This window comes from Schistocerca nitens, chromosome 2 (genome assembly GCF_023898315.1).
Source record: "Schistocerca nitens isolate TAMUIC-IGC-003100 chromosome 2, iqSchNite1.1, whole genome shotgun sequence".
Classification (NCBI taxonomy): Eukaryota; Metazoa; Arthropoda; class Insecta; order Orthoptera; family Acrididae; genus Schistocerca; species Schistocerca nitens.
The window spans coordinates 683,528,949-683,550,757 of NC_064615.1; the positions used below are offsets into that span (position 1 = coordinate 683,528,949).

General features: G+C 42.8%; 1 protein-coding gene across 1 annotated transcript in view; it reads left to right on the forward strand.

Moving 5' to 3' along the window:
• LOC126234556 (glutamate receptor ionotropic, kainate 2-like) overlaps nucleotides 1–21,809 on the forward strand; it is a 237,767-nt gene that overhangs the window by 111,391 nt on the left and 104,567 nt on the right. The window contains exons 7-9 of the mRNA XM_049943257.1: nucleotides 4,821–4,982; nucleotides 10,093–10,251; nucleotides 19,454–19,672. Of these exons, the coding sequence (XP_049799214.1) occupies nucleotides 4,821–4,982; nucleotides 10,093–10,251; nucleotides 19,454–19,672 (540 nt within the window). The remainder of the gene's footprint in view (nucleotides 1–4,820; nucleotides 4,983–10,092; nucleotides 10,252–19,453; nucleotides 19,673–21,809) is intronic.

Consider the following 21,809-nt stretch of genomic DNA (forward strand, 5'->3'; position numbering starts at 1 on the left):
TGCAAAATCCATTCACAGACGGCAGGTGGAAGCACTCGCACTGGAGCATGTCGGAAGGAAGCGGAAAATAGTGCAGTCATCGTCGTAATATGGAAACGGAGCGATTTATCTGACGTCCAGACGGGCATTACCATTGACTGCCAACGGGGGAAGCATTTCCGAACCAGCTTAATTTGAAAAATATTCGCGTGCCGCTATGGCTGAAACAAACCCCACATGGCAAAACTGCGCTTTCACTGAGGAAACTGTGGTGACAGTTGATGACAAGGATGAACGATGGCTGCGGAGGTTTGTACGGGCGAATAGACGTGCAACTACCCAGATGAACCAAGGAGCTAGAAACACCGTCTTCTGAACTACCGTTCAGCGAACGTTGCAGCGTATAGGCCTCCGCAGCACCTGGTTCATGCGCCCATGTTGACTGCCGTTCATCGGCGACGAATGCTGGAACTTGCGCACCAGTACCGCAACTTGACGTCCACTGACTGGCGGCAAGTGGCCTTTTCGGATGAATCACGTTTCATGCTCTGGAACGGACGGTCGATGGCGTTCACGTTGGAAACATCTGGGATCAAGGGGCACAGGCCAGAGGAGGAGCGGTATGATATGGGGAACCTTTTCGTGGAATTCCATGGGTGATCTCGTCGTTATCGCTGGAAGGCACTGTGGATCTACAAAAGTATGCATCTATCATTGGTGACAACATCTAGCCCCACGTGGAGGTTGTTGTTCATCGGCACGCTGGCGTCTATCAGGAGGACAATGAAACGTGTCACACAGCTCGCTGCGTATGTGCGTGGTTCGAAGAACACCAGGATGGGTTTACCGACTCCCCTGGCCACCGAACTCCCTGGATGAAAACCCAGTCGAGTATCTGTGGGGCCACCTTGATCCGGATGTTCGTGCCATGAATCCTCAACCGAGAAACCTAGCGCAGCTGGCCACGGCCCTGGAGTCGACATGGTTCCACATTCCTGTCAGAATATTCCAGAATTTCACTGACTCTCATCCTGAACGTCTGGTTATTGAGGCTCCTGACAGACGGTACATTAATGTGACTGGACAGTGTAAACTGGGACAACAGGTCAAACGAAACTCAATTAATCTGTAATCAGCCACCGGTGATCATGGCTCCTTTACACCAAAATGCCTAAATATATCTGAACATCCTCCGAAATTGTGTTGGTAGATGTTGGGTTCACAGTAATGGTTCTACAACACTCCTTTTCAGCTCAGTATGTTATAAACTTGGAACTGTCTGTCGTTGGGTTCAACGATGTGTAGACAAAAATGGCAGCTTATTTTGCATACTATCAGTTTTGTTGTCCTACGAATTTACTTAACAATCATATACAACCGTAAAATACGTACCCAAAGACTGGAAAGTTGCACAGGTCACACCAATCTTCGAGAAAGGTAGTAGGAGTAATCCACTAACTTACAGGCCCATATCGCCGGCCGCGGTGGTCTCGCGGTTCTAGGGGCGCAGTCCGGAACCGTGCGACTGCTACGGTCGCAGGTTCGAATCCTGCCTCGGGCATGGATGTGTATGATGTCCTTAGGTTAGTTAGGTTTAATTAGTTCTAAGTTCTAGGGGACTTATGACCACAGCAGTTGAGTCCTATAGTGCTCAGAGCCATTTGAACAGGCCCATATCATTAACGTCGATATGTAGCAGGATTTTGGAACATATATTGTGTTCGCACATTATGAATTACCTGGAAGAAAACTGTCTATTGACACACAGTCAACATAGGTTTAGAAAACATCGTTCCTGTGAAACACAATTATCTCTTTATTCACATGAAGTGTTGAGTGCTAGTGACAAGGGATTTCAGATCGATTCAGTATTTCTGGATTTCAGGAAGTCTTTTAACACTGTACCATACAAGCGACCAGTAGTGAAATTGCGTGCTTATGGAATATCGTCTCAGTTATGTGACTGGATTTGTGATTTTCTGTCAGAGATGCTACAGTTCGTAGTAATTGACGGAAAGTCATCGAGTAAAACAGAAGTGATTTATGACGTTCCCCAAGGTAGTGTTATAGGCCCTTTGCTGTTCCTTATCTATATTAACGATTTTGGAGATAATCTGAGCAGCCGCCTTCGGTTGTTTGCAGATGACGCTGTCGTTTATCGACTAATAAAGTCATCAGAAGACGAAAACAAACTGCAAAACTATTTAGAAAAGTTATCTGAATGGTGCAAAAAGTGGTAGTTGACCCTAAATAACGAAAAGTGTGAGGTCATCCACATGAGTGCTAAAAGGAACTCAAAACACGATAAATGAGTCTAATCTAAAAGCCGTAAATTCAACTAAATACCTTGGTATTAAAATTACGAACAACATAAATTAGAAGGAACACATATAAAATGTTGTGGGGAAGCCTAGCCAAAGACTGCGTTTTATTGGCAGGACGCTTAGAAAATGTAACAGACCTACTAAGGAGACTGCCTACACTACGCTTGTCTGTCCTCTTTTAGAATACTGCTGCGCGGTGTGGGATCCTTACCAGATAGGACTGACGGAGTACATCGAAAAAGTTCAAAGAAAGGCAGCACGTTTTTTATTATCGCGTAATATGGGAGAGAGTGTCACAGAAATGATACAGGATTTGGGCTGGGCATAATTAAAAGAAAGGTGTTTTTCGTTACGACGGAATATTCGCACCAAATTCCAATCTCCAACTTTCTCCTCCGAATGCGAAAATATTTTGTTGACACCGATCTACATAGGGAGGAACGATCACCAAGGTAAAATAAGGGTAATCTGAGCACATAAGGAAAGATATAGGTGTTCATTCTTTCCGCGCGCTATACGAGATTGGAATAATAGAGAATTGTGAAGGTGGTTCGATGAACCGTCTGCCAGGCACTTAAATGTGATTTGCAGAGTATCGATGTAGATGTAGATATACCTTATGTGATAATACACCTAAACATTTAGTTAGTCTGGACATTATGCTCTTCGATTGAAGCAGTGCGAAATGAAACTGCTTGCTGGTTCTAGCATGATTACAGCTGGTTCTAGCATGATTACAGCAGAATAAAGGCAGGTGTCTATGTGGGAACGTTTTGCCGTAAGTGTAATGGTATTGTATGGCTCCGTCTTTATGTGCGATCTGAAGTTTTCTCTGACATCATGCATGAAAAAACGAAGCCTTTTGTAGATTTTCCGAACGTCTGCCTGGCCCACGTCGTAAGCATTTAGGCAAACAAACTAGTTTCCATCTTGAGGTAATTCCTGATGACTGCTTCTCTGCTCGGGTGGGCGTCCCATATACATCAGCCGTTACACCCTCCATCACACCGATCCCATCGCTATCCATGCAGCTGCCGCAGTGGGTGGTGGAAGTGGCGTAGATTAACGGTTGCAGCTCGCACGTGAACGAGTCAGTTCGAAGCAATACTGGATGTGTGACACAGAACACAGCGCGAACATAACTCCTATTACTATCACAGTTTTAACATCATGCCTGCTTTTCCTTTCTCGTAGCACTGTCGTTTCATGATGATAAAGGAGTTCCGTAGGCAGCCAGATACAAACGTCGTAGAGGGAATGTAGCAAATTACATACAGCTAATGCTGTTCATTGGTCGTTAAGGAACGGAAAATCTCAAGTACATCCTTGTAAATGTAGACATGAAGCTTATTATTTCTTTTTTTTGGTATAGTGTGACTGTAAACTAAAAACCGAGCACCGCTCATGGTGGGCGAGAGGTCTTCCCCGGAAGAACGATACATCTGCCTTTCACAGTGTCGAAGAAGCAACTTCCCGTGCAGCACTGCAGTACAGCATTTTATTCTTTTCGCAAAATCTGTTCATGTACGTTCCTTGCAATAGTTATATTCGGTACTTATTTCTGTATTTCGTTTGAAACGCACTTACTGAAAAATAATACACTCACATATGAAGACAGTAACTGTTCTCTAAAGAACAGATACCATAGATGACCGTGCAGCTTCTCTAGAATAAATGATAATTATAACCCTCAGCTGCCGACAGGTGTTGTTGATATATCTAGATGGGGACAGCTGAAAATATGTGCCCCGACTTGGACTCGAACCCTGCAGTCGCGCTATTCATGTGTGTCCTAGGTGGCTCAGATGGATAGAGCGTCGGCCATGTAAGCAGGAGATCCCGCGTTCGAGTCCTGGTCGGGGCACAAATTTTCAGCTGTCCCCATCGAGGTATATCAATAATACCTGTCGGCAGCTGAGGGTTTCAATTAATTATCATTTACTCCCGCATATGTCTGCACAATGCGCCGCCATTGACTTAAATGACGCACTGTAGTAGAGTCGGTATAACTTTGTGGATCAGCCTGTAGATGCTCCTTGTGACTTAGCTCGGTGGAGAGAACGTTGACTGGCCTACTCGCTCTTCAGTTTGCAGGCAGGGTTATACCGCTGCTTAGAAACGATCGTCTTCTCGGTCAACAATGTTCTCGTATTCATAAATTCGTACATCCTCTATACGTACTGTATGTGCAACATACATTTTCAGAAAGGCGGGAAAAGGGGGGAGGATTGGTAGGAGCGGATATATGCCATCTCTGCGACGCGCCTGGTCAACACTCACGGCTCAAGGAGTACGTAAAGCAGTTATTAATTTCATATTTCTGCCATCCTATGCTAATGTGAACAATACTGTGTGTTAATTAACATTCACACAAGTCAGTGCCGGCAGAATTCTATCGATTGCTGCGCTCCCAGCCAAGTTTCATAGCGCTTGTAGTATTAACGTTGTTGACTGCTATATCGTTATCACTACTGTCAACCTCGCCTCCATACGCTAGTGATCGGCCCCCTGTTGCAGGACACGCACACGCTGAACCTGGGTCGCTACCAGCAGAGCGGCGCCAACATCACGACGCTGCGGCTCGTCCAGCCGGACAGCGAGCTCGTGCTGAAGAGCATGCAGGACTTCCAGTACCTGCGCACGGCGCAGCCCATCCACATCAGACCGGAGACTCTGCGGGTGAGGCTGCAGTGTGGAAAATCAGAAGGCGAACTACAGATGTAGGCTACTTAGTAGGAGACAGTCTGTTCGTCGCAGTGTCACTTCGTTCACATATTAGTGAACATAGTACAGTTCTTTCGATATAAGCATTTTAGAAATTTTAGTGTGAAATTTTGCGTGTGTTTCGCAAACTGACCAGTCGAGAACCAATATGTTGTTCATTCTTGCTTGCTCGTTAATTATCTTATATTTGTAGTGTTTAGACATGTTATCCAAAACAGACGTTCGCCACAGTAAACATTTGACGCATAACGCAAACAGCCCAAGCTGTAGCCACATAACTTTAGGTCTCGCTATGTGTGCCAGACAGATAGCACGGTTTTACAAACGAGCTTGTGTTCAGTCGATGTAACAAAGAACAAAGCTGTCAGTGGAAGCTACGTCTGGAAGGTTGATAAATATCCCAAAATCAATAACTTCTACAAGAAAAATAATATGTATTTGAAAGAGACGTACGACTGAAGATTTTACAGTTAAGGCCTTCCTTTGTTATATCCGTTGTTGCTGCCTCTGGATCACGAGGCCCGGGTTCGATTCCCGGCCAGGTTGGGGATTTTCTCCGCCATGAGACTGGGTGTTTATGTTGTCCTCATCATTCCATCATCATTCATGAAAGTGGCCAGATTGGACTGAGTAAAGATTGGGAATTTGTATGGGCGCTGATAACAACTCAGTTGAGCGCCCCACAAACCCAACATCATCATGCCGGCCGCGGTGGTCTAGCGGCTCTAGGCGCTCAGTCCGGAACCGCGCAACTGCTACGGTCGCAGGTTCGAATCCTGCCTCGGGCATGAATGTGTGTGATGTCCTTAGGTTAGTTAGGTTTAAGTAGTTCTAAGTTCTAGGGAACTGATGACCACAGATCCATTTAAACCAACATCATCATCCTTTATTACGTCACGCCCTTACATCTAATGATATTGATCTTCGCGATGCACTCTTTGCTGGCCACGCGTGTTCTCCATATCACGTCTCATTACGACCACATGTAATTCATCTGCACTCATGCAGGATTATTTCGTGAAATGGGGATAAATTGCTGTGAACAATCCCTGAGATGATAAGGAGCAAAAAAGATTGTAGGGACATGTGGCCAGAAATATCCAGTATAAAGATAGAAGATCTTTGACCGTGACCCCGGTATCAGCCCCAGGAAGGGGGCCTGCCATTACGGAGTAAGCCAGACGACAGTGTGGAACATTCTCCACCACCACTACCACAATCCTTATGATTTACAGCGCAGGCCGGCGTTATTGCCTACGGACTTGCCACTATAAATTACCCGATTAAAGGTATCAAGAATGTTGTTAGGGGACACTAATATGGATGTGGCTCCTTCGCCTTTTGACGGCTTGAAATACGTTGAGACAGTACAGTGAGGTGGCAATGTCTGTGGAGGAATGGTAGCCCATTCTTCCTCAAGAGCCGAAACCATAGATTGTAGTGATGTTGGACACTAAGATTTCGAGCGCAGTCAACGTTGTAATTGAACCCAAAGGTGTTCCACTGGGTTCTGGTATGGAGTTTGGGAAGGCCAGTCTATTTCAGAAGCCGCGCGGGGTAGCCGTGCGGTCTAGGGCGCCTTGCCACGGTTCGCGCGGCTACCTTACGTCGGAAGTTCGAGTCCTCTCTCGGGCATGGGTGTGTGTGTGTGTTGTCCTTAGCGTAAAGTAGTTTAAGTTAGATTAAGTAGTGTGTAAGCCTACGGACCGATGACCTCAGCAGTTTGGTCCCATAGGAACTTACCACAAATTTCCAAAATTTCCATTTCAGGAATGTTATTCCCCCCAAACCATTGCCTCACGGATGCTGTTTTATTACAGGGTGAATTGTCATGGTGACAGAATTAGTCATCGTTTCCGAACTGTTCCTATTTTGTACATTATGGACAAATTTATAAACTGTGCCCATATCCTTCTGCATTTAGAATTTTCTTAAACACAGTAAGCAGACCATCCTGGAACGACGTAAAACAATCCACGCCTTAACGTCACCTCCTCCGTAATTCACTGTTGTGACTACACACGACGGCAGATATCCATCGGTTTCAGACCGGGTACAGCGTGATTCATCACTCCAAATTACTGCCTTCCAGCGTTCCACTGGTGTGCAGTAGCGACGCTCTTTACACCTCCTCACGCGTCTCTTAGCATGGAATACAGAAAAGTTGGGCTTATGAGGAGCTGATCGACAGTTGCACGTGATTTATTTTAACTCCATACGCACAGTTATTGTGCCGGTTGGTTGGCTGACACCACTTTGCAACTCACTAGTGATTCCTTCTGCTGATTTCATGCGATTTTTACAATCACCTTCCACAATGGTCGATGATACCTGTCTGCCAGTGTAGGAGGTCTACCTGGTCTTGCTTAGCTGTGACTGTTCCTTCGTGTTTCCACTTCAGAGTCACACCATCAATAGTGGACTTCGGCAGCTTTAGAAAGATTTGTTACTCATGTCAGTTGACATCCAGTGACTGGACCACGTTCGAAGTTTCAGAGATCTTCCGATCGGCCCATTCTGCCGTTGCTGCTTCTCTGCTGACAACACAATACTCCTTGCGTCCTTTTATGCTGATGGGCCAACCATTCGTGACATCTAGTAGTAAATTGCGGTTTACACAGGGTTAGCTTTATTATTATTATTATTTTCGATTATTCCCTTTTGAGAGAGCGATTGAACTTGAGTAGTCATGATTTCTTCTTCTTTCTTCGTTCTTCCCACATTCTCTTCACCCGTTCACTGTGTTCTCTCTTGCGTTCTTCTGACCACCTTTTTCCCTTTCTGTTCTCCGTATGTTATTGTTAAAGTGTATGTTTCTATGTGATGTTTTTTAACTGTTCTCTGTTGTTTATGTCGTCTTGTGTGATCCCCAGATCTTTAATGTCTTCTTCTGCTTCAGTGATCCACTTTGTCTTGTTTTTGCTCTTGTTTACTATCTCGAAGATTTTTCTTGTGAGCCTGCTTTTATTCATCCTGCTGATATGGCCATAAAATTTCATCCTTCTCTTTCTAATGGCGTCTGTTATTGTTTCTGTGTCTTTCTAAATATCTCTAGTTGGTCTCTTCATCCAAATTCCTTCCACGAAACACTGGTCCATATATTCTCCTCAGAATTTTTCTTTCCTGCTTTTCAATCTCTCTGATCTTCGTATGACCATGACTCACTGCAATTTCTGCAGCATAAAGTGCTTCTGGTAGGACTGCTGTGTTGTAATGCCTTAGTTTCGCATTCACAGAAAGATATTTCTTATTATAGTGATTCCAAGTGAGCTTATATGCTTTTTGTAGTCTGGAGATTCTATCTTTATTGGCTATTGAGTTCAGTCCTGATGGCTGGATTATCTCTCCCATATATATGAAGTGGGCAACTTGTGCCACTTTCCTGTATTGAGTAGTAATGAGGAGATTATCTACGTGTTTGTTTTCCATATACTGTGTTTTCTTGTAGGAGATTTGTAGCCTAGTTTTATGTGAGATTTCATGTAGCTTTACCAATGCAAGTTTGGCTTCCTCTCTATTTTTCCTTAGAATCGCAAGGTTGTCCGAGAAATCCAGACACTTCACCCTAATTCTCTGCTCTTTTTTAATCCCAAGGGTTAGCTTTATATTTTTTGACCAGATAGTATAGTTACTAGGGTAGCATGTTTATTTCTACGTACTGTCTGTTTTGTATTGTTTTAGTAGTTGCTGTGTAGCAGGCACAGGGTGACAATTATTGAACTATATATAAAAAAAACGTAAATTAGTCATGAACTACGGCGTGCACATACTTTAGTCAACATGTAAACGTCATTACAGGTATGCGGATTTAGGTTATGACATGTTCGATATGCGTGCCATCATTGGCGATGATGCGCAGCCGAATAGCGAAATTCTGTGTGACCCGCTAAAGTGTCGGAACATCGATGCTATCGATGATCTCCTGAATGGCTGTTTTCTGCTTAGAAATGGTTTTGGGGCTATAGCTGTACATCTGGTCCTTAACATCGGCCCACAAAAAAGAGACGCATGTGTTCAGATCCTCAGAATCTGGCGGCCAATTGAGGCCTATGCCAATGGCTTCTGGGTACCACAGAGCCAGAATGAGGTCCCCAGAGTGCTCCTCCAGGACATAAAACACTCTCCTGCTTCGACGGGGTCGAACTTCGTCTTACGTGATCCACATATTGTCGAAATCAGGGTCACTTTGGATAATGGGGATGAAATAATCTTCCAAAACCTTACCGTTCGGTAATCACTGTGTCATCAAGGAATATCGCACCTATTATCCCGTGACAGGACACTGACACCACACGGTCACCTGTTGAGGGTGAAGAGACTTGTCGATAGCGAAATGCGGATTCTCAGTCCCCCAAAACGCGCCAGATTTGCTTATTGACGAACGTATTCAAATGAAAGTGGGATTCGTCGCTAAACTAAGCCATATTCACATCGAAGTCCTGTTCGTCAATTCTATGGACAATAGTGTTGGCGAAACACAACCGCTGTTCCACGGCTCTGGGGATTAATGGTTGATGGGTTTGAATTTTGTGTTGGGAGAGATGCAGGTCTTCAGCAACAATTTGTCGCAATGTATTCCGGTTGATTCCCACCTGTTGTGCACCTGGTTTGAAACACAGCGCGTGTCTTCTCGATATTTTCAGGCGTTTTCACCCTTTTTGGACGACCAACATTGCCAACTCTGTCATCACGAACACTACCCGTTCTTTGAAACTTGCGAATGAAGTTCACGATTGTTAGCACACTTGGACCGGTTGTGTTAATCACGAACTCGATGGCAAACTTCCTTTGAGTCGCAACTGGGCTGTTATTACTCACACAGTAGGCTTTCAAAAGCGCTATACGTTCAGGCACCGTGAAGTTTTCACGTGCAAATGGCCGACAACAGCAAGTCGCGTGCGCATGCACATATTAACTTCCATCATGCCCCGCGGCCATCCGTGCATTTTGAACGTTCCGACGCAAACTGTCCAGAAGTTAAGACGATCTTATTTCATGTGGTTCAGTAATTGTCACCCTGTAAGACGTGTGATGGTGTGGTTGTGACGGAATGTCGTTGCGTCAGACGGAGACGGCGCTGGTGTTCGACGCGGTGCACGTGCTGGCCAACGCGCTCTTCAAGGGCAGCACCGCGCAGCCGGTGCGCGAGCAGCGCCTGCCCTGCCACGGCGGCGTCGGCGCCGTCTGGGACCACGGCATCGGCGTCCGAGAGTTCATCCGCGACGTGAGTGCTAGCGCTCCGCCTGCCTGTCGGTGCATCGCCGCTCCCCACAAGGCAAACTTCCCATCGCATCCCCCCCCCCCCCCCCGCCCCCGACACACAGATTTAGTAGTAAGATGGCCCAACGGATACTCCGTCAAGTACCGAACACAGATCAAGGATGAAAACAGGAAGAAGGTGTACTGAACTGTAAAAAAAAAAAAAAAAAAAAAAAAAAAAAAAAAGGAAGCAAAATACAATCAGCGAACGGTGCAAGTTCAAGATGTGCTACATCGAGCGAAGTGCAATAGCCATGTCGCTGTGGTTTTGTGGTAAGTGTTGGAGTGCCCAGGGGTACATCCGTGTTCAAATCTACCTGGTGATCCATTTTTTTTCACAAAATTACGAACTCTCCGTCCGGTCATTGACGTGTCTGTTCGCTATACAGGGTGGTCCATTGATAGTGACCGGGCCAAATATCTCACGAAATAAGCATCAAACGAAAAAACTACAAAGAACGAAACTCGTCTAGCTTGAAGCGGGAAACCAGATGGCGGTATGATTGGCCAGCTAGATGGCACTGCCATAGGTCAAACGGATATCAAAAGCGTTTTTTTAAAATAGGAACCCCCATTTTTATTACATATTCGTGTAGTACGTAAATAAATATGAATGTTTTAGTTGGACCACTTTTTTCGCTTTGTGATAGATGGGATTGTAATAGTCACAAACGTATAAGTACGTGGTATCAGGTAACATTCCGCCAGTGCGGACGGTATTTGCTCCGTGACACTTTACCCTTGTTAAAATGGACCGTTTACCAATTGCGGAAAAGGTCGATATCGTGTTGATGTATGGCTATTGTGATCAAAATACCCAACGGGCGTGTGCTATGTATGCTGCTCGGTATCCTGGACGACATCATCCAAGTGTCCGCACCGTTCGCCAGATAGTTAAGTTATTTAAGCAAACTGGAAGTGTTCAGTCACAAGTGAAACGTCACCCACGACCTGCAACAAATGATGATGCCCAAGTAGGTGTTTTAACTGCTGTAGAGGCTAATCCGCACATCAGTAGCAGACAAATTGCGCGAGAATCGGAAATCTCTAAAACGTCGGTGTTCAGAATGCTACATCAATATCGATTGCACCCGTACCATATTTCTATGCACAAGGAATTGCACGGCGACGACTTTGAACGTCGTATACGGTTCTGCCACTGGGCACAAGAGAAATTACGGGACAATGACAGAGTTTTTGCACGCGTTATATTTAGCGACGAAGCGTCATTCACCAGCAGCGGTAACGTAAACCGGCATAATATGCACTACTGGGCAACGGAAAATCCACGGTGGCTGCGACAATTGAACATCAGCGACCTTAGCGGGTTAATATATGGTGCGGCATTATGGGAGGAAGGATAATTGCCCCCATTTTATCGATGCGACTCTAAATGGTGCATTGTAGGCTGATTTCCTACGTAATGTTCTACCGATGTTACTACAAGATGTTTCACTGCATGACAGTATGGCGATGTACTTCCAACATCATGGATGTCCGGCACATAGCTCGTGTGCGGTTGAAATGGTATTGAATAGCATACTTCATGACATGTAGATTGGTCGTCGAAGTACCATACCATGGCCCGCACCTTCACTGGATCTGACGTCCCCGGATTTCTTTCTGTGGGGAAAGTTGGAAGATATTTGCTATGGTGATCCAGCGACAACGCCTGACAACATGCGTCAGCGCATTGTCAATGCATGTGCGAACATTACGGAAGGCGAACTACTCGCTGTTGAGAGGAATGTCGTTACACGTATTGGCAAATGCAGTGAGGTTGACGGACGTAATTTTAAGCATTTATTGCATTAATGTGGTATTTACAGGTGATCACGCTGTAACAGCATGCGTTCTCAGAAATGATAAGTTCACAAAAGTACATGTACGACATTGGAACAACCGTATTAAATGTTCAAACGTACCTACGTTGTGTATTTTAAATTAAAAAACCTACCTGTTACCAACTGTTCGTCTAAAATTGGGAACCATATGTTTGTGACTATTCCAGCGCCATCTATCACGCAGCGAAAAAAGTGGTCCAACTAAAACATTCATATTTCTTTATGTACTACACGAATATGTAATAAAAATGGGGGTTCCTATTTAAAAAAAAAAACTCGGTTGATATCCGTGTGGCTTATGGCAGCGCCATCTAGCGGGCCAACCATAGCGCCATCTGGTTTCCCCCTTCAAGCTAGACAAGTTTCGTTCTTTGTACTTTTTCGTTTGACGCTTATTTCGTGAGATATTTGACCCGGTCACGATCAATGGACCACCCTGTATCCAAATTTGTGTCTGTGTCGTTGTGTAATGTCTGCAACAGCGAGGTGTTTGGAACGGACCTGCAGACATACATACTCCTATTTGTTCTACACAAGTGCCCCATGTTATGACTCTTGCGTCCCGTTGTGGAATTTTTAATTCTTGGATTCATTTGTTGTAACATAGGTCACACCCATACATTTGTTGCTTTCATTTCTTGGAGAGGTCTATGCGTCATCTCGCCTGCTGTCACTATTCATCACATTCTCTTGTGACGGCAATATATTCTTACAACATGACTGATATACTATAATCATATAATCAATGTACAGTATGACAATTGTCAATGCTACAGACGGAGAACAGATACGTCAATGAGCGGATGGGAAGTTCATAGTTTTCTAAAAAGAAAACATGGATCTCCGGCTTTGCAGTCCAACACCGTGATCACAGAACCACGACGCAGTCGTTGTAGTAATTCGCTCTTTGTTGCATACCTGGAGCTTAGACTGTTCACTGTTTCCATTTTGCTTCTTTTTTCACAATTCAGTACACATTTTTCCTGTTTTCATGCTTTATTTGTGTTCAAGTTTTTGACGGCCATGTTATGGTTAAATCCGACAGGGGTGCGATGGGGAATTTCTTTTGTCAGCACCCGCATCTGATAGCTGCGGCAGCTGTTCTTTTAGATGCAGGGACCCTCGACGCCCACTCTTGCGTTGTGACCACCACACACGTTCTGGTGTCACCTTTGTGATAGGGTAGCTGCATCCAAGAAGTCAGAAGATGCTGCTCTGCTACGTGTTCCACCTAGCAGACAATTAAAGTGGCAGACAAACGAATATTCAAATTAGTATGCAGAAACAATGAGACTGTATACATGCACCGTCAGGTTGACATCTCATGCATCCAAACTAATATTGCTGACCGTGATAATGTACAGACGAATGGAAAAGGAACTGAAGAAGCACTACGTAACTATCAGTTTCACCTTCGGACAGGTAAAGATGCCAGAGAGGTAGCTCTGATGTCACGCTTGATAATAGAATCAATATTAAAAACAGATCAGAAGGCTTTCTATTGTTTTATCGATGCAGAGAAAACGGTGAAGCATCTCATATGGTGCAATTTTTTTGAACCTGCAGAAAAAACAATTGCCGTTGTGGAGAAAAACGAATAATGTGCAATGTGTACAAGATCGAAGCGGGAACAGTTAAGCATAGAATACTAAAAGAGAAGTTATCGGATTAAAAAGGGCGTACAGCTTCTCCTACAAACTGCATATTGTAGAAGCGACGAAGTAAACAAAAGAAACATTCAGAAATGGCATTAACTAAATTTTCCGTCGGTACTTGGCAGAACATGATAATAATATTAAGAAGGGAAACACTTCTCAATTTCACGGAACCTTAGTGTGTTCTCCTTGCTAATACTCAGAAACTGGTTAAAGTTCAGGGTATCAGTGAAAAGAGAGGAAGAATTACAGGGAATGGGGTAGTCTTCGAAGCACAGAGTATCTATTGAGACTGAACCAAAGAAAGACGAAAGTATGAATGAGCAGCGAAAATGAGATTATGGAGAAACTTAACACCATATTTAGGGACAATATAGTAGAAGATGTGATGGCAATCTGCTTCACAGAATAAACTACCACATGACGGATGAAGCAAGGAACCTATAAGGAGCCGGTTAGCGCCGGCAAAGGGAGCAGTCTTTGCTGAAAGAAGCGTGCTGCTATCAAAACCGGAAATGAAGAAATTGGAAGCATTTGAGATTTGGTGGTACAGTAGTACGATAAAAACTAAATGAACATATAAAATACAAAATAACGAGCTTTTCAACAGAAACGGTGAGGAAGGGAAAGGATAGGGATATAGGGCATATGTTAAGACATCAGGGAACAATTTCCATAGTACTAGAGTGAGCCACAGAGGCCAAAAACGCTAAAGGACGACAGAAATTGAAATGTATTCAACAAACAATTGAGGATGTCGGATGCATGTGGTGTTCTTTGGTCAGGTTTATACAGACCGTTCTCCATTTCACACAGCAAATACTTCGTTTTACAACATTTTTCACTCTTTTAAACCTTAGCATTGTTTCATGAGTTACCCCAAAATATGGTTCTTATGTCATTATGGAATGAAAGTAAACATTTCTAAATTTACATATCATCTGCGTGAGACAAGTTTCGCATCGAAGAAAAGATTTCAGTAGGTGTTTCAGCAGTTCAGTATTGTGCTGGTCCCATCTGTATTTAAATCATGCTGTAACCCCAAGAATTTAATAATATCTACGTCTTCTAACATCTTGACAGAATATATTTGACATAAGCTTGTTCGACACGAGTTAGAGTAAGGTGAGCTAAATGAATCATTTCAACTTTTTGGGCCCTAAAGGGGTAGTACATGTTTTTCAATGCATGTTAAATTGCAGTGGTGAGTAAATAATAGTTATAAGTTTTGTATGATAAAGGTCCATACTTCAAGATCTACTCTTCTTCATTGTAAATAGCAGAATTTAAAATGTTGAAATCGTAAATGGGGCGTCGTCTGTCATTGTAAACTGTCATGTAATTGTGCATTACGTAGAATATAACATTTTTTAGTTGTTCCAATAATGCTTACATGCATTTCCCACAGCGGAATCGGTTACGACGAGCACCCCACACAAATTTCTTGCAGCCACACCTTGCACTTATCACACCCGATCCATTTCCTTTTCTTCGCAGGTCTAGGGTCGTAATATTTAATGTTCCAGAAACCACAAAATATGTTTTATTCCTCCGACTCAGCTTTAGGTGATGATGAAGATGAATTCTCTTCTGGATCTGAAGGTTTCTATTGAACATCCAGATCATTTCTGCAACCCTAGATCTTCTTTCTTTGGGAGTTTTCAAAATGCAATTTTCGCTTCTCTCTTGTAAGATTGAGATGAACTAGTGTAGAGAGATTGAAACCTTCCCGCCTCCTCTATATGTCTTTTGTTACACAACCTTCCCTTCCACAATAACATATGAAACCTTCCCTTAGGATTTCTGTCTCTTGCTTAATAATAACAAATGAAATTTTCCCTTTGAAATTAATTCTCTTTCTCAATAATAATAAGTGCAATCTTCGCATACAAATTTAAATGCTGCTTATTAAAAGTCATTTGCTGATTATTTCGACGAAATACAGAATGTGTCGTCGTCGTGGCCCTCAGTCGTTACCTGCAATAACCCAAAACTGTTCCTTACCTTTTTTACTGTTACTGGATCGCCATCTGACTGCTACATCGAACTGCGACATGAATATACTTACTCTGTTTTACTATACTCTATTAGCTGCCGGCCGAAGTGGCCGTGCGGTTAAAGGCGCTGCAGTCCGGAACCGCAAGACCGCTACGGTCGCAGGTTCGAATCCTGCCTCGGGCATGGATGTTTGTGATGTCCTTAGGTTAGTTAGGTTTAACTAGTTCTAAGTTCTAGGGGACTGATGACCTCAGCAGTTGAGTCCCATAGTGCTCAGAACCATTTGACTCTATTAGCTGCTGGTGGGCTGTCATAATAAGTGCCTGTATTTATTACCAAAGCTGACATTATTTAATAGCAAATCTGACGTTATTCTTTAATTAATTTGACTGAAGTTACGTAATTCATAGTTAAACGTTTTCTTGACAACAATAAAATTTTGAAGAGTTTTACGTTCATGGTTTTTGGGATGGATTATAATCAGTAATGCAATATTCCTGGCAAAAATTTATTATATTCTGAAAACGATTCTTCAGATATTTACTGTTGGTAATGAAATGATTTTACAAACGTTCAAATAGAACTTACTTTTTACAATAATCTTACAACTAGCATTGCACAGTAGTCTTCAGTCTCTCAAAAAAAAAAAAAAAAAAAAAAAAAATAAAAAAAATAAATATATATATATATATATATATATATATATATATATATATATATATATATATATATATAATTCAATAACATTAGTTCCTCTTATGATATTAGTTAACTGATGTCTCTGTACATCCGTTTATAATCTCTTGTAAATCATAGCTGGTGGCTGGTAGGCACACCGCTCCTCTCAACCTTTCGCTTCAGACCTGCTACCGACTCGCTTCACATCTCGCTTACTACTGACTTCCTACGAACGCTAAAGTGCGGTCTCTCCCGCCAACAATGCTTTCTGGTGCAGACAATCCCTGCTACCATTGCAAAATGTATCAATGCGCCGTCTTTCCCGCTCTTTTCTTAAAATGTATCCATACGCGGTCTCTCCCGCCCTTTTTAAAATTATATCAATGTGCGGTCTCTCCCGCCAACAATACTTTGGTGCAGACATTCCCTGCTACCACAATTATTTCCAAAATGACAAATATTAATTACTCCTACTTAATCCTATTAATAAAATATAAACATCTTTCATAAATTGTGGTTTGACAATAGACAATAGAAATATACACGTCTTACAAGATGAGAAGCCGAATTTTTCTCTCTACAGGCACTTGTGGTACCAGTGGTTTTCGTTGGGGATGGCAAAACAGAAGAAAATTATGATGATGTTCCTGAGCTCAGACTTTCCGAATTTTTTGGAGGACTAAAAGTTGCAGGGTTGGGTTTACTTCTGATTCTATGGTAACAGAGCAGGACTCATCATTCAGGAATGTGGACAAAGGAAGCAATTTGCATGCTGGTATTTTGTTGAGATTGAAGGGGAAAATTCCCGTGGACACAAATTCCTTCACTTCATTTCCTACATTAGTTCTATGTTTCCAGGCTGCGTCGAAAATTTTACCAAAAACAAATTTTGTAATCAAGGTTGAGTGATTATTGTGTGTACTTAGGCTACATAAATACTTTAGTAAAGAAGAAATAATACATATTATACTACATTTCTGGAAGCGCACAAAGGCTGATTCTAATAGCCCAATTTCTTGTTATTTTTTAAATGTAAGCAGTTGTTCAAATTTATAGCACATGTCACTAGTTGTTCTGTTGGCCTAGAGAGCCTACCATACATAGAGGGAGAGAGTGGCCAATGGTGATAGCGTCGCTGATTGGCTGAGAGCCGAGGAGGCCATGTTTTTACCAAACTGACGCTGACTTGGTACGAATATAAATAAATACTGAGTGTGATTCTGTACTATTGGTTCTCTTCAATTCCATTGTATAATTATGTACAGGTTGTAATACGGTAGGCATTGAAGGACTTTTGCATGTTATCTGTGGATTCTATTTATGTAAATTACCTTACATTCACTCTGTTGCTCGGATCTATGACGATACTTTTAGAACTTACAGCAATTGTAGAGGCAAAATTTTTATTTAAAGTGATTTACTGAATGTCACTAATAATATGAATTACAAAATCATTAAGGACAGTCAAGAGGAATGCCTGATTGCTCCGCTGTTGGGTGGAAAAACCGAAGTGAAGATGGATGTATGATGCTCGTTGTAATCCGAAGGTTGTGAGTTGGAATCCTGCTCAACCCAGGTTTTATTTAAACGTTATTTTCTAGACTTTTAATGGTTCTTGAGTGACACGATGTATTTTAACATGTATACGGAACCCTAAGTCTACGTACTTCCGACTGGCGACTCCCACTTGGCTCTGTAGTCTTGGCTATTCACATTCCTGTAAGTTATAATTATCGTGTGGAAATACAGTTACCTATTTTGAATTACTTTCTGCTGTTTCTGTAGAGTACGTAAGTATTGATATTATTCCCATTTTCTGTTGTACAGAGTTCCTAAAAGTGTGTACAGAATGACGTGTTTTGCCAGCATAAGAAAATGTTATAAGATCGACACACACTTAAAATGCATCATGTTGGGACGGAAAGAGACAAGAGTTTACCAATTTCAGCGATGAATATCCGCACGGAAAAATCTGAAATAGCATCATGTACTCTGAGATACATTAAATGAAACTTATTTTTCTTATCAATCCGTTCTCAATGTTTATATAGCATCATAAAATACAGCTGTTGAGTTCAGCAGACATACACACTACTTCACGATACTTTCATTTGCTCACAAATTTATTGGGCCAATATAAACATAGACGAATGGCATTGGTTTTAATCATGTACCAGGTATTAAGCTAGAAGATCTGCTTTGGTCTCATGCGTCAAACTCATGTCTTAATTCACTCGTAAAGTGGCTGGCTTTCTGCTTGCGTTGCTACCTAATTGCATGTCACGCGCGCAATCTGGTTAAAACATGGCGGACACGGGCCGATTGGCCACTCTCTCCCTATATAGGCTCTCTATGTTGACCGACCTGGGGGATGTTATACAACTGGATTTATAACTAGCATTTATACATTTCAGCAATAGGCCTTATTTTAGTCAGGAGCGTAATATTGTATGGCGGGTTGTTATAAGTAGTACCGTCTTATGTCTTCTGTTTCATTGTGGATGATTGCTGCCTAGATTAAATATATCTGGAAAAAGCTTCTTGCCGTTTGTGCACGACTTGTCTAGCAATGGTTCTGTAACATAATAGCACCCGAGCTTCACATACGGGCTGAGCGGTAGAATATGTCCTTATTTCTGTCAACATAGCCTCGTGATTCAGAAAGACCCACCGTACTCTGTTTATTCTGATTTGCATACTGTGTATCTTTTGGAAGTTTATTGACTAGCAAATCAATAGAAACCATTTGTAAAGGCACATTCAAATTTTGTTTGCATCTCTGCATAAAACTATTCTTGACTTGGTAAGACTTTTGTACCATCCCTTACAAATGTTCGTCTGAGTAACTGTATGGATTTTCTTTCTTTTTTTTCTGTGTAAAACTCGTGTTAATTGTGCCTGCAATAATCATTTTTCACGACGTCTGCTGTGTCACCAGCGCACAGAATTTGTTGTGCCAGTTGTGCAGCGCCGTGTGGCTGTGTGGTCCCAGATGCGGCACGAGGGCCTGTCCGGCGACATCCTGTTCGACGCGAGCGGTTCGCGCGTGCGCTTCTCCCTGGACGTGCTGGAGTCTTCGTCCGGCGGCTTCCAGCGCGTCGCCACGTGGACTCCGCAAGAGGGCTTCCTCTCCAGCCGCACCGAGACGCAGGCGCAGCGACAGACGCAGAGCATCATAGAAGGCCGGCACCTCATCGTCTCATCCCGCCTGGTCAGTGGCCTGATGACAGTCTGACACTACACTAATATGTGCCGACAGGTCCGAAGCTGCGGGCATGACTTCTTCACAAATGTCATAAGTAAATCAGTCATCGTCCCAAAGATTGGGTTGCACTACATGGTGCTTTACAGCACTAGGTACTATGTTGTTGTTCCTGATCTATATTGACGACATACAAGACAATCTGAGTAGTCTTCTTAGTTTGTTTGCAGATGATACTGTCATTTACCGTCTTGTAAAGTCATCAGATGATCAAAACGACTTGCAAAATGATTTGGATAAGGTATCTGTGTGGTGAGAAAAGTGGCAGTTGACCCTGAATAAGGAAAAGTGTCAAGTTGTTCACATGAGTACTACAGGAAATCAGCTAAATTTCGATTATGCGATAAGTCATACAAATCTGAAGCCTGTAAATTCAACTAAATACTTAGGGATTACAAATACAAGTAACCTAAATTCAACGCTCATGTAGATAATATTGTGGGTAGAGCAAACCAAAGAGTGCGATTCATTGGCAGAACACTTCAAAGGTGCAACAGGTGTACTAAAGAGACTGCTTACACCACGCTTGTCCGCCCTATTCTGAAGTATTCCTGTGCGGTGTGGGATCCGCATCAGATGGAACTGACGGATGTTATCGAAAGAGTACAAAGAAGAGCAGCTAAGTTTGCATTACCGCGAAGTAGGGGAGTGAGTGCCACAGACATGATACGTGAATTGGAGTCGCAGTCATTAAAACAAAGGCGTTTCTCGTTGCGACGGGCCGGCCGGGATGTCCGAGCGGTTCTAGGCGCTACAGTCTGGAACCGCACGACTGCTACGGTCGCAGGTTCGAATCCTGCCTCGGGCATGGATGTGTGTGATGTCCTTAGGTTAGTTAGGTTTAAGTAGTTCTAAGTTCTAGGGGACTGATGACCTCAGATGTTAAGTCCCATAGTGCTCAGAGCCAATCGTTGCGACGGGATCTTCTCATGAAATTTCAATCATCAGTTTTCTCCTACGATTGCGAAAACATTCTGTTGGCACCAACCTACATAAGGAGAAACGATCATCACGATAAAATAAGAGACATCAGGGCTCGCACAGAAAAATTTAAGAGCTTGTTTTCCCCGCGTCCCGTTCGAGAGTGGAACGGTAGAGAGACAGCTTGAAGGTGGTTCATTGATCCCTCTGCCAGGCACTTTATTGTGAATAGCAGAGTAATCACGTAGATGTAGATGGTATGGTAAGAACTGGTATCATTTCAACATGAATATCAACTCACTGTGGTGATTATTACAGTTTAACGTGGAATGAAATGGAAGGGGAATTTTCAGGTATAAGAAATTTCCGACCAGGAGACAAGTTTAGCTATAGCAAGAGTTTCTAATGCAAAGAGGCAGGCAAATTTGGAAGCTTACAGTTTGTAGTCTTGCCAATAACTATTGAGTCGCTAAGACAGTTTCTTCTGTAGTCCCGCACTTTTATTCACTGGTGTGCAAAAGTTAAGGAAGAAACTAACTTTCGCAAGATGTATCACTGCCAAGCTCTATGAAACTTGGACCATACGTAAAAATAACTCCAACAGAATATTAGAGAAGGTAACTAAAAGAAAGGCGCAATGAGACGAACAGAAACGACACTTTTCTTCAAATGTAGTAGTTACACTGAAGCCACCGCGATTTATGACGGTCCCCGGGCGAAATACAGTTCTTAATAGGCTGTGAGGTCAAAACAGACAGTCCTTGATTTTCGTGCCTACCTCAGAAAATAATACACCCTTTCTATACAAACACCACAGTTGCTGTTTGTGGCGAAACCTTGACGGGCAATTACGGTATTGTCTCTTCTTTTTTTCTTGTCATGACTGTGATTCGACCCTTTTAAAGAAACTGTCAGTGGAGTCAGTTTAATTATAAAGAAATACAACCGTGTGTGTTTGCTCTTTGACCACAATTTTTTCGATTTATCATACTTTCTTACATATCCTGTACGCTGTCGAGGCTACTATTTGAAACAATTGTTGTTCATATAATATAGATAACTCGGAAGTCAGTGATTAGTGTAGTCGCGAAGCAAGAACTTCGCAGGTGTCTATATTGAAGCATTCAGTGACGATGTCGTATGCAGACGCATACGCATAGGCAAC